Raw genomic sequence first — 16343 nt, 5'->3', positions numbered from 1 at the left:
TGCCTTAATCTGCATTTCTCTGTTGACAAATGGTATTAGAACCTTCTCCTGTGCTTGGATCTGCATATCTTCTTTGGTGAATTATCCATTCAAGTCTTCCAAACCCTCTGCTTAAAAAAATTACGTTGTGGAGTTCCCGTTGTGGCGCAGTGGTTAACGAATCCGACTAGGAACCATGAGGTTGCGGGTGCGATCCCTGCCCTTGCTCAGTGGGTTAACGATCCGGCGTTGCCGTGAGCTGTGGTGTAGGTTGCAGACGCGGCTTGGATCCCGCATTGCTGTGGCTCTGGTGTAGGCCGGAAGCTATAGCTCCGATTAGACCCCTAGCCTGGGAACCTCCATATGCCGTGGAAGCCGCCCAAGAAATGGCAAAAAGACAAAAAAAAAAAAAAAAAAAAAAAAAAAAAATTACGTTGTCTTTTTATTAATTGCCAGAGTTCTTTATATATTCTAGATAAAAGGCTTTTGTCAAGTAAATGTATGACAAATACATTCTCAGACTGTGGTCTGACTTTTCATGTTAACAGTCTTAATCTAATTCTTTTTTTTTCTTTTATGATATATTTTTTTTAGATAATATTTAAGAAATCTTTGCTCACTCCAAGGGTACAAAAATTTTTTTCTGTTTTTTTCTTTTTCTTGGGTGTTTATAATTTTAGCTTTCACATTTTGGCTTATGATCCATTTTGAATATTTAGCTTAAATTTTACTTTCTTAGGGAAGACTTTTCCACCTCCTAAGCTAGGTTAGATTTCCCTTTATACACTCCGACCAAGTGACTATAACTGGGTAACAAGTTACCTCAAAACTCAGTGGTATAAAATAACCATTTATTAGGTCATGGACTCTGTGTGCTGGTAATTCATACAGGGCATGGCGAGGATGGATTATTTCTGTTCCATAATGAATTAGAACCTCAGCTGGAAGACTTAAGTTGGGAGCTGGGATTACCTGAAGTTCACTCCTACTTACTTATAGTGGATGAGGCTGGTTGTTGACTGAGACCTTAGTTGGAGCTGTCAGCCACAAGCCTAACATGGCTTTTCCATCTATCCTGGACTTTCTCATAGCATAGAGGCTGGATTTTAAAGGGGAGAATCCAATATAGTTAGGATGAAGCTGTGTACATCTTATGATCTAGCCTCATCACATAGCATCAGTTCCACTGTTCTCTACTGGTTAGTCACAAGCTCACCCAAGCTTCAAGGGGGATGGGAAATAGTCTACCTCTTCATGGTCAGTGGCAAGATTCTGGAAGAGCATATTGTATTGAGAATACTGCTGTGGGCATTTTTTTTTTTTTTTTTTTTTTTTTGGTTAGGGCCACCCCGCAGCATATGGAGGTTCCCAGGTTAGGGATACAATCTTAGCTGTAGCCGCCCCCCTACGCCAGAGCCACAGCAACGAGGTATCCGAACTGTGTCTGAGACCTACACCACAACTCATGGCAACACCAGATCCTTAACCCACTGAGCGAGGCCAGGGATCGAACCTGTGTCCTCATGGATGCTAGTCAGGTTCAGTTTTGTTAACTGCTGAGCCACAATGGGAGCTCCTTGCTGTGGGCATTTTTAGAAAAGACAACCTGCCACACATTCCCAAATCATTATTTTTTAAATAACATTTATCATGATATAAATAATGCTTATTAAATTTTGGACTCTCTTACCAAACTTTGTGAGGGCTCAACTGTGGAACAAGCCCTTCTTTTCTGGGGATAATTAATGAGTATCTTATATTAATGACTGTGTCCCACTTCAGACATACTCGGATTTAATCAGTTGGGGAATAGCTGAGACACTATAATTTTAAAAAGCTTTCCAGGGAAGTCCAAGGTACAGCTAAGACTGAGGACCATTTTACAACACTGCAATGATTTTGTCTTATTTGGAGCTGCATCTTCAATGTCTAGCATAATGCCTGCTACACTACCAGCAGTCAACATCTATGTTCAATAAATGAATAAATGAAACCAAAGATTTTCACATTTCTATACTTAAATATAAGAAAAAATATCACAAGGTAAGAAAAAAGACTAGGAAAAATTCACAGGGTAAAGTGTTAAGTAAAAATATAAAATACAACATTCTGTCTCTATTTCTATACTGAAAACCCTGATTTGATTCATGTTAGCTAGACAGTTTTGACCTTGGAGTTTTGTTGTTTAATATGTTGGCAATGAAAATAGTAAAAGCCATGAAGAGGAAATAGTCTTTTTGTTAATTTGAAGCTTTAAAATTTAAATGTCACATATATCTACATGCATGGTTAGAATTTTTTTCCTTTAAAAAATAATCCTCAGAAAAGAGAGAGTTGTTCCACAATTGTTTCCAAAGCCTTTATATTACAGGTGCTTTTTAATAACTTTATTTTGAGTAAAGAACAACTTGGAGTTATACATTAGCTTGAAATAACTTTAATAAATGCTAGTTTTTATATTTCACCAAATTATAACATTAGTAGATTTTCTAGGAAAATATCATAATGGGCATTTACTGTTTCTATAAACAAGCCTTTAAAAAAGTAATGCACATGTTCTGGGAATTAAGATGGAAAACTCAGCACACTCATCTAATTCTATTTTTCTGCAACTCCACTAAAACTACAGTAAAGAGAAAAAAAAAAAACACAATATACTGCAAACTAACAAGTAGAGGGGAGAGCAGCAATTGACTTAGGAGAGCTAAGAAAACCCAAAGTGTAGGGAAATCCACACCAAATTTATTATGGACAGAGACCTCAAATTGCTCATGAACTGGCAGCAGAAGGCAAGAGACTGGAAAACACTTGTCTAGAGTTTGATCAACCCATGAAAAATGACCTAAAGATCCCGATCTCAGAAGTTTTCCAATGGCCCACCTTCGACATTCTACAGTGAATTTTATTTTAATTTTTTATTTTAAGTGAGAATTGCAACAATTTTTAATTTTTACTTATTTATTTTGCTTTTTAGGGCCACACCCGTGGCACCTGGAGGTTCCCTGGCTAGGGGTCCAACTGGAGCTACAGCTGCCAGCCTACACCACAGCCACAGCAACGCTGGATCCAAGCTGTATCTGTGACCTACACCACAGCTCACGGCAACGCCAGATCCTTAACCCATTGAGCGAGGCCAGGGATCGAACCTGCAACCTCATGGTTCCTAGTCGGATTTGTTTCCACTGTGCCACGACAAGAACTCCTACAGTGAATTTTAAAGCCAAATCAGCCTCACCCATGGAGTAAGAGATTCCAATCTGCTTTTAGTACCCAACTTTCAAACATGATGAGATAACCATTACTATACATCATTACTTATCATGGAAGACAAAGACAAACAGAAAAAAGTAACACAGACAACACAAGGAGAAAAAAAACCAGAAAATAAAAATAAAAACAATCAGTAATAGACTCAATGAATTAAGATATTACATTCAAGAAATAAGAATGAAATGACAAAAAGGGATATTCAGAGAATAAAAAGATACTCTTAGAAGGAAGAAAATCTCCAAAATAGCAAAAAAGAAAAAGAGAATGAAAAAGGGAGAAAAATATAAGGAATTAGAAAGGGAGAACTGAGAATGTAGGAGGGAAGAATTCATTAATCAAGCAATTGAAAAACATTTCTCTGCAACATGGATGGACACAGAAATTATTGTACTAAGTGAAGTAAGTCAGGGAAAGACAAATTTCATATATCATTTATATGTGGAATCTAATGAAAATGACACAAAACAACTTATTTATAAAACAGATACAAACTCACATTTCAAAATAAAAGCCATGGTTACCACAGAGGAAACCGTGGCTGGGGGCGGGGGTGGGGGAGGGATAAATTAGGAGAATGGGAATAACATATACACACTACTGTATATAAAACAGATAATTAACAAGGAAGTCCTGGATAGCATAGGGAAATCTACACAATAGTCTATAATAACCTATATGGGAAAAGAGAATGGATATATGTATATGTATTCACTTTGCTATATACCTGAAACTAATACAACATTGTAAGTCAACTATATGCCAATCAAAAAAAACAAAAAAGCAAACATTTCTCTGAACGAAAGGACATGAGTTGCTCAGCGTGTCCAAGATAGCAGAAGAAAAGAAATGTACAAAAAGGCATTGTGAAATTTCAGATTAATTACAAAGAAGATTCAACAGACTTCCAAAGATGACAAAAACAGGTAACATAAATGATCAGGAGCAAGGAGAGCTTTGGACTTCTCAGTAGTGGCACTCAACACTAAAAGCAAGATGACAATAGTTTAATGTCTTCAAAATTCTGAAAAAGATTATTTCCAACCTAGAATTCTACATACCCAGCCCAAATTTCAAGCAAGTCTGAAGACAGAATGAGAATATTTTTAGACGGTGTGGTCTAATAGACATTACTATTTATGTAATTTTCACCAAGAAATTACTGGGGAATTAATTCTACTATGAGGAAAGAGTAATTCCAGAAAGAAGATATGAGATAAAGGAAAAAAGATCTAACAAAGGAGAAAAGTGAAAAAATTCTCAGAAAGACAGTGAAAGGCAATCTAAGGATGCTACTTATGAACTACATGCTGTCAATCAGTTCCGCACAGTACAGGACAGCGTGACCCAAGAGATAGACATGTTGAGGATTACCGCTGAATTTTTTTTAATGGGAGGATTAGCCCAGATTTTCACCGTCCATTATGAGGATGGTGAGCTGATAATGGTTCTGCTCCCTCCCTATGCTTTGCTGCCTGGAACCAACTAAGAATAATCATTTTTTACCTCACAGCTTCAATCTACTCTTGCAAGTTGTAAATAGACAACAGTGAGCTTTTAAGCAGAATATAGAGAAAACCCCACTTTTCATTGCCATATTTCTGCAAACTATTTATTGCCAGCGTGCCCTACAAGGCTGCCAGATGTCTCAACTCTAAAAAGTCCTATGTGTACCAGATCTTGCTCATAATTTTGCCCTCTTTCTCACAAGAGGATCTTATAAACTTCTAGAGAAGCTGAAGCCAGATTATAAGCCAGGAGAATTAAAAAAAAAGAAAAGAAAAAAAAAATAGCGTCCTATAGAAAATTTCCTCTTTCTAAAGAGTGTTATTGTTAAGTAATTTTCATATTGTTAACTATTTTTTTCCCCTGCTACTACAGATAAGTGGAAAATTTAAGCTCCTCAAAATTAGAATCAGAGCTGCATAGTTTCTATTCAGTACTGAATTCCTGGCACAGCGCTGAACTCAAACTAGTTGTTTCACAAATAATTCATGATTAGTTTTATAAAATGAAAGATCCTACGATTTTACTTTATTTTTTAACAATTATAAAAACAATAACTACCATTTAAACTGTGGCTGCTGGTGTTTGACACACATTTTTGATTCTTGCCAGTAAAATCGGGTGATGGGTAGAGCTCTGGTACCTAGAAGACTGACACAGACACATTAATTTTAAGTGCCCAACTTAAAGTATGAAGGAGATATTTACTAGATTTAAATTAAACTACTAACAACTTTCTTCAAAAGCTTAAGCTTTTGTTAATCTTTTTTTTTTTACCTTCAGCTTTTATTTTTTTAATCTTTATTTTTATATCTTCAGCTTGCCGAGGATAAGAAATATTTTGGCAATAAAGGTGAATCTGGAGGGATAAAGGGAAGTAAACACTAAATAATAGATGAGTCTTAAAAAGAAAAATAAGAAATCATAAAAAATTGAAACTTGAAATGAATAACAATTTCATAAGAAAGCTAAGAATTCCACTTACTATCTAGTAACTTCATGAATTACTTTGGTCTTCTCGTTTGTTTAATCATTTAAAAAATGAACAGAAGTAAAGAATTATAGTTTTTTAAATTGTCAATGTAATAAGAACTTAGGAAGAGTAAATAAAATTTATATATAATAGCAGTAATATATTAGAAATAATACTTTAAGTATTTTCACACACTGCAAAAAGTCATTTTAACAACACTTTGATTAAGCTGAGCACTTTATCTTTTACCTTTTCATTCAAACTGAGATTTCTGAAATGGCAGAAACTTTTTGGGACTCAGGCAGATGCAAAGTCACATAAATGGAATTTCCCACTACCAAACATTTGAAGCACGTATCAACTTGAGAAGTTTTGAGTAGACCACTAAGAAGAGTGGGGAAGGTGGCAGATAGAAGAGAATAGCACCAGTAAAATTTCTTCTACTAAACATCTGTCAAAATTAGGAAGGAATTTTTGGTCCAAGGTCATTTTATTTGGCCTCTCAGAAGCATCATAAACCACTTGCTTCTTTTGAAAAGATGTTTTTCTTTCGGTTTCTTAAATACCAAACACCCTCACCTACCCCACCTGATTTCCCTCCAGCTCTGTGAACACCTACCTCAGCTACTGTTTGTCTACTGAATTCTTACTGCAATTCTTTTTTTTTTGCTTTTTAGGGCCGCATCCGAGGCATATGGAAGTTCCCAGGCTAGGGGTGGAATCAGAGCTGTAGCTGCCGGCTTACACCACAGCCATAGCAACTCGGGATCTGAGCTGCATCTGTGACCTACACCATAGCTCACACTAAGGCCAGGGATTGAACCCACAACCTCATGGTTCCTACTCAGATTGTTTCCACTGCACCACAACGGGAACTCCCTTACTGCAATTCTTAATCAATTCCCTATTGTTGGAAATTTAGGTTGGTTCTCATTTTTAACTATTAAAAACGAAAGAAAACATGAACAAAGAAAATAATAAATAAAAAAGCGTAAGTACCTTTAGGGCTAAATCCAGACCATATCCAAAATTTCTTATATAGGATAAATCCCAGAAATGTGATTATAGTGTCAAAATTATATATAGCTTTAGGGTGTTGTCTAGGAAGACTCATTATTTCCAACAATGGAAATTCAGTTTGACAGGTAAAAAACAGTTTCTTAATTTTTTTTTCTTGGTGTATTTGTGATATTAAATGTTTTCCAAATTTACTGGGCATTTATATTTCTTCTGTGGTTTACTTTGTTCATACTATTTGCTGAATTTTCTACTTTTGGGTTTATAAAAAAAAACCTTATTTTTAAGAGTTCTTAATCTACTTTGTTGTTATCCTTCATCTGTCTCACATGTGCAGTGGGAAGAATTCTAGGTGGCCCTGTGACCTTTGCCCTTGGTGTTGCCTCTGTGATTTTGTTATGTTACACACAGCAAAAAGGATTTTGTAGATGCAATTAGGGTACTATTCAGTTGGCCTTAAGATAGGAAGATTATCTAGGTGAGCCTAATCTTATCACACGAGCCCTATAAAGGTAGAGCTTTCTTCCTAGCTGGTGACAGAAGAGAAAGTCAGAGACATTCAGAGCATGAGAAGGGCTTGATCTATTCTTGCTGACTTTGAAGATGGAGGGTCATGTGCAAGGGCTGGAGAGCTGTCTCTATGAGCCAAGAACAACTTCTGGCTAACAACCAACAAGGAAACAGGGACCCTGGTCTCACAACCCAGAAACCGAACTCTGCCAACACCTGAATGAGACTGGAAGCTTATTCTTTCTCGGTGTCTCCAGATAAAAGGCCAGTCTAGCCAACAGCTTGATTTTGACCTTGTTTGACCCTAAGCAGCAAACTTTGCTGAGCACTCCAAATCTCTAGACGATAAACAGATGTGTTTTAAGCCACACAGTTTGTGATAATTTCTTATATAGAAACAGAAAACTAATACAATATGCTAATTTTTTTGTTCATTTTTCTGCAGTCATACGATCTGGGGGTCTTATTATACACATACATCTTTTCAAACTTCCAAGATTATATAAATAATCACTTATATTTGTAACCAATTTCAAACTTTTCATGTTTTTACATTAAAAATGTTTTTGGTTCCAAAAAGAGAAAGTTATGTGTAGAGATGGGACTATGGGTTATTAAAAGTTAAATGAAACAATCAATTTTCTTAGAAAATAGAAAAAATTTTAGTTAGGAGAAAAAAAAAAAACAAATATAACAGCAGAACTATCAGAAACAGATAATAATTCCAAATTGAAAAGTCAGTATTAGATTTACTAAAGTACTTACTTTATCATTAAGCCTAGAGAAGTCAGTGTACCGTCTAAAAACCACCCAACTTTCTTCTGGGGTCTTCTTTACTAGTATTTTATATACCTATGCAGAGAAAATGAGAGACAGAGGAGTTTATAAAAATATATTTATGTAAAAATATTTAAAAATTCAAATCAAATAATTTGAAAACGTTTACTTGACAATCCAGATCATAACAATTATATAAAATATCAGAAATTAATGTATAAATAATCAATGTAGGGCACCAAAAGATTTTTTTTCTTAAGAAACATGACTGACAAATTTGAGATATTTTTTTGCTTTTTAGGGCCACATCTGTATGGGAGTTCCCAGGCTAGGCGTCAAATCGGAGCTACAAATGCCAGTCTGCAGCACAGCCACAGCAATGCGAGATCTGAGCCACGTCTGCAATCCACACTGCAGCTCACAGCAATGCTGGATCCCCTACCCACCAAGCGAGGCCACAGATCAAACCGGCATCCTCATGGATATTAGCTGGATTGTTTCCACTGCATTACAACAGGAACTCCCTAAAATGCTTTTTTGGTACATACTAATAATAAATAAACTCATCAGCCTCCAAAATACATTTTATGCTAACATATTTTAAAATTAATAAAATGGGGTTTCCACTGTGGAAATGATCTGGCTTGTCTCTGTAGAGGTGCTAGTTTGATCCCCTGGTATAGGATGCAGTTCAGGCCTGGGAATTTCCATATGCGGTGGGTTGGCTGAAAAAAAAAAGAAATAAAAGAACCAATCATGTTTGAAGAAACTATGAAAAACAGCCATTCTTGTCTTACAGAGTCAATTTAATTTTTAAACTCAGTAACTGCCAAGCAAAGTTTTCAAATAAATTAGATGATGTTTTACTACTCATATATGAAAATTTACTTATATAAAAGCTTACATTTCTATAATTATGTACAATTATCTATTGAATAGAAAAACCTGGTTGAAGCAAGTCAATATTTTAAAAAGCATGTAAGAAAAACTAGATTCTATTTTTCAAAAGCATAATTATAGAATTTATTATGAGAAAGTACTACTTATAACAAAATTTTAGAGAAACATCCCCCAGTAGTTTTTGGTACAGTATTTTGAACATGACACATAAGAAGTACTCAATAACTATCTACTGAATGAATGAAACTCTTTTAAAAAGAGTACTTTTTTTTTTTTCCTCTTGAAGTCTGCTATGCAATATTGTAGCTCTAGAGCTACACACTTTAGGCAGAATTGCCTATAGAGCCCTGGAAATGTGAGTCCAAACTGGTATGTACTATGAGTATAATATACACAGGACTTTGTGTGAAAAAGGTGTAAAAATACTTCAGTAAAGTGATTATATATTGGCTATATGTTGGTCATATTTTAAATATATTAGGTTTAACAAAATACATTACTACATATAATTTAACCAGTTTCTTTTTTTTATAACATGGCTACCAGGAATTTGAAATTATATTTCACATTATGATGCTATTGGATGATCTAGAGACAATTCATTATTTAGGGACTGTAGATCATCTCTAAATTATAGACTTCTCTTTCAGCTTTGAAGGAAGAGAACTGGCAAGGGTTAAGGATGAATCCATGAGTTTTGAAGTAAAACCTAAGTAATTTATCTGTGTTAATATATAAAAGGTGAGGAAGAAGAAGATTATCTGGATACCCTTTAAAGTCTCCAGAAAGTCTTGATGTAAAACAGTCACAAAGGGGATACAAAGGAAACATTCTTTTTAGGAGTTACTAATTCAGACAAAAGGGATAAAAGGGCTTCAAAACTTTTGACTCTGAGTAACTGATTCATGAAAAAAGTTGACTTCACATGATAATTAGGTTTATCTACACATAATACATATTAATCTTATTTTCCTGTTTTAAAAAATGAGCCCTTGTCTTTACCTGTTACCTCAGTTCCTACATCTCTCCTCATTGCTTATTCTGCTGTCAGCTACAAGGGTCTTGGCAGTTGTGCCGCTGTCTGGAAAGCCTTCTCTTTTTTTTCTCAGATATTCTCATGGCTCATTCTTAGTTGTTAACATCTTTTCTTTGAGGCCATAACTCACAATAGTATTTAAACTGCAATTCCAGTTTCGAGAAATGGTATTTCCTTTCCCTCTTTTATTCTTCTCTATAGCACTTGTCACCATGTGACATACAGGCAGTTGAAAAAAAAATTACCTATCATCCATCGTTCATTCATTCAGTTGTGTAGCTATATCAGTATTAGGACCTGGCACATAATAGGTACTCCAAAAGTGTTAAATTAATAAGTAAATGATTAGGACTAATTTCATATTTGTCATTGATTTCTTCCTCTGCATTGTCTTGAAAAAGTTCCTATTTATATACCACTGACTTAAATTTGCCTATAAATTTTTCCCACGTCACCTCCATGAATGCTCATTTCTTCATACAGAAGGTAGGTCAATGTAAGGACACGAGCCACCAATTTATTATAATTTCCAAAAATCACTTGCAAAAAAGTCAAGTCTCTGCAGATTTCCCATCACATCATCAAGTCTTCATTATTTTAATCTGAAGATTGTATCTTCATCAATTATTTAAAATTTTTTTTCCTGGTGGTCCTTCCATACTAACATAAATTTATAGCATGAAATGTTGAAATAAACATGAAATCATTACTTTAAGAAAATCCAAGAGAAAGAATAAACTATTTCAACTTATAAGTGACTTTAGCAAGGTCACTGGCTACATAAATATATAATATCATAAGAGACCAAAATATATAAACTAGCAATGAACAAATAGAAAACATTAAGATATCAAGAGATTTATTTCTCCAAAAGATATAAGGTCTCTGCCCTGGAAACTATAAAATATTATTAAAAGAAGTTAAAGATTTAAGTAAACAGATTAGGTACACAGAATAGAAAACTCAGTACTATAAAGTTGTCAGTTCTTCCTAGATTAGTCTATAGAATCAATACAATTCCAAGGCGAAGGGCCAAGACACTCATGAAGAGGAACAGAAAGCTAAGTATTTAAGCTACCAAACATCAAGACCATGGTTAGGCTTCAGTACTTAAGACTGTGGAATTGGTAAAGGAGGGAAAAATGGAACACAGAATCAGACTTATACATTTACGGTCATGTGATTTATGATATAGGCAACGGGGCAGATGCAGAGAAAAAAAGAGATGTCCTTTCAATAAAACCCTAATTACTTGATTCCATATGAAGAAAAAAATTGTGCCTTGACCCTTACTTCACACCATGGACAAAAATTAATTCCAGATCTAACTGTGAAAGGTCCAACCATAAAGCTTTTAGAAGAAAACCTAGGACAGCATATTCATAACTTGGGAGTAGGAAGATTTTAAAAAGTGCTAACTGCAAAAGAAAAATTTAATAAGTTAGACTATATTAAAACTAAGATCTCCTGGAGTTCCCGTCATGGCTCAATGGTTAACAAATCTGACTAGGAATCATGAGGTTGCAGGTTCGATTCCTGGCATTGCTCAGTGGGTTAAGGATTCAGCGTTGCTGTGAGCTGTGGTGTAGGTCTCAGACACAGCTCAGATCCCACGCTGCTGTGGTAGCTGTGGTGTAGGCCGGCGGCTACAGCTCTGATTAAACCCCTGGGAATTTCCATATGCCATGTTGCAGCCATAGAAAAGACAAAAAAAAACAAACAAAAAAAGCTAAGATTTCTTGATTATAAATGCATCATTAAGGAAGTGAAAAGGCAAACCAGAGCAAGAGACATATTATGAACATAGTCATAATACATATTCTCAGAAGAGGGCTTACGCCCAAAATGCGTAGAAAACTACAAATCAAAGTGGTACGACTTCCTAAAAGAAAAGTGAACAAAGGTTTTAAACAGATACTTCAGAAAAGAACATATCCAAATGGCCAAAAAAAAAAAAATAAAATAAGGCTTTACATGCAAATTAAAACCACAATGTGATATTATCCTATGCAGTAGAATAGCTAAAATGAAAAAGACAGAAAATACCACATATTGGGAGGGTGTGGACTAACTCTCATACACACTGCTTAAAGGAGTATATATTAGTACAGCTACTCTGGCACACTGCTCATCAGTATCTTTTAAAGCTGGGCAGATGATCCAGTAATTTTACTCCTAAGCGGCTATCAAACAGAAATGAGAATATGTGTTTACTGAGTGACAAGTACCAAAAGGTTCATAACAGTAGTATTTGTAAGAGTCCCAAACTGGAAATTACCCAAGTGTTCATCAATAGTGGACTAGGTAAATAAATTGTAGTATATTCACATAAAGGAATAACACCAGTATTAAAAATGAGCTGCTTACAATTATATCCAGAACCAAGGATGAATCTTACAAACGTAAGGCCAAAGAGACCATACTCAAGAGTATATACTCAGTAATTCCACTTATGTAAAGTACAGAAATAGGCAAAATTAAGTAGGCTATCAGGAGTATGAGTAATGATTGACAGCATGGGGGGGGAGCCTTTTAGAATGTCATAATGTTCTGCTCTTGATATGTGTGCTAATTTCATAGCTGTGTCTGGTTCATGAAAATTTATTTAAGCAAAAATTCACTACAGTAGGACAATTTAAAGGGTAAAAACTGTTTGAACTTTAAGTTCAAGAAATTAAAGTATCAGCTAACAAGTTTAGAACTCAGGTTAATCAATCTTCCATCTTCTACTGATGTACAGTCAATACTCACAGTAAACTTAGCTCTTTCTTCCATCACCTCGTAACCCAGGATAGTAGGTGTAGAAGGTCTATCTTCCCAATTCACTGTTTCAGGATTTTGCTCTTCACTTTCTCTTTCTCTTGGTCTAGCAGAATACTCAATGGAAGAATCTGCACCTGTAAATTTAGTCCTAATGAGGGGACTGCTACAGACAGATGAAGTACTATCCATTTGATCAGGTACACTTGTCTGTTTCGAATTACCCATATTTGAGTCTTCTAATTGGCCTTTGGAAGAGTTTGAGCTTGTTGAGACACTTCCAAAAGAAGAACTTCTTTGGTTTCTGTTGGTTGCAAAACTGGAAGCAGAGTGCCCTATAGGCATAGGAACTGGGACATAAGGCGTTGCCATCTTCTTTTGGCTTTAGCAACAAACCTGTACCTTTCTGATCCAAACAATTAGAGAACAAGTAATATGCAATCCATTGTTTTCTTCTTAGGAATACACTATCTAAAAATGAGAACATATTGAAAGATTAGTCTTTAATCTGGAGGATTATCCAGAAGAAAACAAAATGTTCATGCCCATTTCTTTTAATTTTGTAACACTCTTATTACTTTATTTGGAATGAAAACACACCCCAGATGTCTTCCTTTAATCCCCAAATACCCTGTCTAAGAACTCTCCTTCGCAAGGTAAAGAGAGCAGAACTCCACACCCTTTTTCTTGACCCTCATATTATATGTTATCCCTCCCCCCCTACTTTCTTTGCGTTGGATCTCTATGTTCATCTCTTCTATGTAAAAGAGCTGGAAAGAGGAAAAATAATAAAGATGTTTCTGAAGCTCTATTCTCTGCTTACGGTCCTGTCACTAAAGGGACAGTACAGTAAAGGGACAGCAGTACAAGGAGGAAAGGAGAAAGGGAAGTAAAGAAAGCGAGAAAAATTTATATTTCCTTCAGATTTAATTAGTGAAACTGAAAAATTTCCTAGAGCAATGACAGTGAACCAGAAGCTTAAATAACTTGTAAAGGTAAATAATAACAGCCTTTAAAGAAACAGTTTATTAAACCCAGGATCAAATGGATTTGGGAAAAAAAAAAAAAAAACTTGGTCAAATGAAGTTCACCAAATAAACCGCAATGAACATTAAACTTATATCCAACAAGACTAAATGATGACAAGTTTAAATTTCCTACATAGTTTCCCGATTCTGCTATGCTGTAAACTGCAAGTACTTAGCAAATCGTCATACTTAGTAAGCTCTGTTGTCAAAAGGACGAGTTTATCTTGTCTCAAAATAATTCATAACGATACGAAGGAAAAAAGTTTACCACTAAGCTGTTAAATACTAAACCAAGAAATGGCAATAACTACAGACCAGGGAAAAGGCACATAACAACGGGTCGCCTGTTCAACTATATCAACGCAACTCTACTGGTGAAAAAGGTAGAAAACAAGCTGCTCAAACTCGGAGAGATGCTGAAAAAAAATTTCAACCCAGCACGTGGCTCTGGGTAACCTTCCCCACCATCAAAAAGAGTCGTGAAACCTGAGCTGCTGATTCACCACTCCTCGGTTCTGCCTGAGGGCCTCCCCCAAAAGAAGTAAAGTCTGCAAGCTCAACCCCCTAACCGGCGGTGGGTTGCCCTACCCTTGGCCACTCCAACACCTGAGGCCACAGGGCTAGGCGTACTACTCAGGCCAACACAGTGCTGACCTTGCAAGGAAGTGAGCGCTACCCAAACGTTATGAAAAGGTACTGGGCTCATTACAAGTGTCCCCACTTTTGCTCTGCCATCGACACGCTCTGAGGAAGAACATCTCAGCCCTACTCCGGAGAACCTCGGACAGGTGAAGTGGCTGGAGCCTGAGGAACACGATGGGCGAGAGAAGTCGCTGGTGAAAGCAAAAGGGAGAAACCTGGGCTTAGCTCGACCCCAGGAGTGTCTGGTCGGTGTCTGAGCAGACCAAGGGTCTTGGGCTCGGTGGATGGCGAGATCCACTGCTTCGGAGCAACTTGGGGCCCCCAAGACAGTCCCACCTCCGCCTCGCGATGTGCTATCAGCACCTCCCAGATTCACAGCGGAGTCGGCGGTGGCCTGAGGTTGGCCTGGGGACTCCTGCCGCGCCTCTCCTCCCTTCTGGGGAGCCAGCCCGCCGCCCTCCAGCCACGGGGGCTCAGGTGTCACCCGCACGAGCGCCCAAGACAGCGCCCGCCGCCCGGTCCCTACCTCAGCCCTCTTGGCGATCCAGCTCAGGCGCGCTTCCCAGTGACGGTTAAATCCGACCCCCCCCTTTACTGCAGCTTTTCGTCTCCACCCACAACACCGAGACGCCTCACGTGACCGCCCCTGCTAGAAAACAGCTGCTCCCCGCCTTCGCCGGCCTCTGCCCTGGCTGCGGGGCCCAGGATCCCCGCGAGGTGGAGGGCGGGGCTAGGCCTGGCCTCCTATCCAGGAAGTGACGTCAGGCAAAGGGTGCCCGCCTCCAGAGGTGCGCACCGGAGTTGTGGGACCAGCCCTCTCTGGAAACTACGTTGAACGTAGTTTTGTGGTAAGAATTTTACCATATTTTCTGTAACTTTATTTTATAAGTTAACTTTTGGGAAATGGAGGCTAAGAAACGTCATTTGCCCGATAGGTGAGGAGAAGACTACAACTCCCAGGAGGAATTACGGCCAGCATTGGCCGCGGCTCCTACTTTGCATCATGGGACTTGTAGTCATCATCGGCTTGAGCTGGTTCTACTAGGTTACACATTGTTTCTTGGAATTAGCAGGGCTTTAATGGATGGCAGTAGATCCTGGGTGTGGGAAGATAGAATGCTGCTTTACAACCTATTCTCCCTACATAATTCGGAACTCCTTGTTGGCAGAGAACTTCTGAAATTCTTCAGGGTGGTGGTGCTGGTCTCTTTGCTTGTTTGTTTTTTAAAATCATCTTGAGAGCAATTTTATCTCAAATAATGTAGTCTTGAATTTGTTAGACGTGCACATATAAAGACCTGAAGATTATAAGGAAATTCGTCTTTTATAGCCAAATATTAAAATTCAGATCAGCCTGCGAACCTGTTTATTATTAGAATTGAGTGATTTGATTTAAAAATCATTTTATGATTTTTAAGGCTTTGGAATATTCCCAAGACTGAGGAAAATTGAGAGTTGTAATTTCCAAATGAGCGTAGGAAGATAATCTGGTTTATAGCATAATAATGGTTTTGGACTGATAATTTTCTCTTCCAGTGTGAACGAGAGATAAAAAGAGAATTCTATAGAAACAGTAGATTAAAACATGAGGTAGTTTTCAGGATAAACTTGGCTGTCTTGGCCCTGAGATAGCAGTTATATCCATGAGATCTGTAAGTGAATAACATTATAGAAAGAAAAGAAAAGAAAAATGAGCCTTGGGATATTTCCCTCACTCGCGGTCAGGGCTGCAGGTGGGAGCAAAAGATACGTTTGATGTGGAAAAGCTGATAGTCTAATATCAAGGAGGCCAAGGCTTATTAAACTTTTAAGTCAAGGTATATGAATATTCTAGTTGGCAGGAGGATAAAGATCTAGACTAGAACATTGAAATTGCCGAAGAAGAACTTCCTCCACAGATTATTGAAAGGAGCATAGAGGATATACATCCTATATGTATGCTTTATCT

At 37.1% G+C, this 16343-nt stretch overlaps 1 protein-coding gene across 2 annotated transcripts in view; it reads right to left on the bottom strand.

Annotated features, from left to right (window-relative positions):
• Positions 1 to 15138, bottom strand: part of SNX16 (sorting nexin 16) — a 36624-nt gene extending 21486 nt beyond the window's left edge. The window contains exons 1-4 of one of the 2 annotated variants that reach the window (XM_013988064.2): positions 14922 to 15102; positions 12950 to 13196; positions 12717 to 12862; positions 8018 to 8104 (exon numbers count right to left, since the gene is read on the bottom strand). In XM_013988064.2, coding sequence (XP_013843518.1) covers positions 8018 to 8104; positions 12717 to 12862; positions 12950 to 13097 — 381 coding nt within the window. In that variant the 5' untranslated portion in view covers positions 13098 to 13196; positions 14922 to 15102. Of the gene's footprint in view, positions 1 to 8017; positions 8105 to 12716; positions 13197 to 14921 lie in introns of both variants that reach the window. The other variant, XM_001926702.5, reaches the window with a different exon arrangement.

This window comes from Sus scrofa, chromosome 4 (genome assembly GCF_000003025.6).
Source record: "Sus scrofa isolate TJ Tabasco breed Duroc chromosome 4, Sscrofa11.1, whole genome shotgun sequence".
Classification (NCBI taxonomy): Eukaryota; Metazoa; Chordata; class Mammalia; order Artiodactyla; family Suidae; genus Sus; species Sus scrofa.
This window is presented reverse-complemented; position numbering and strand designations above follow the sequence as displayed.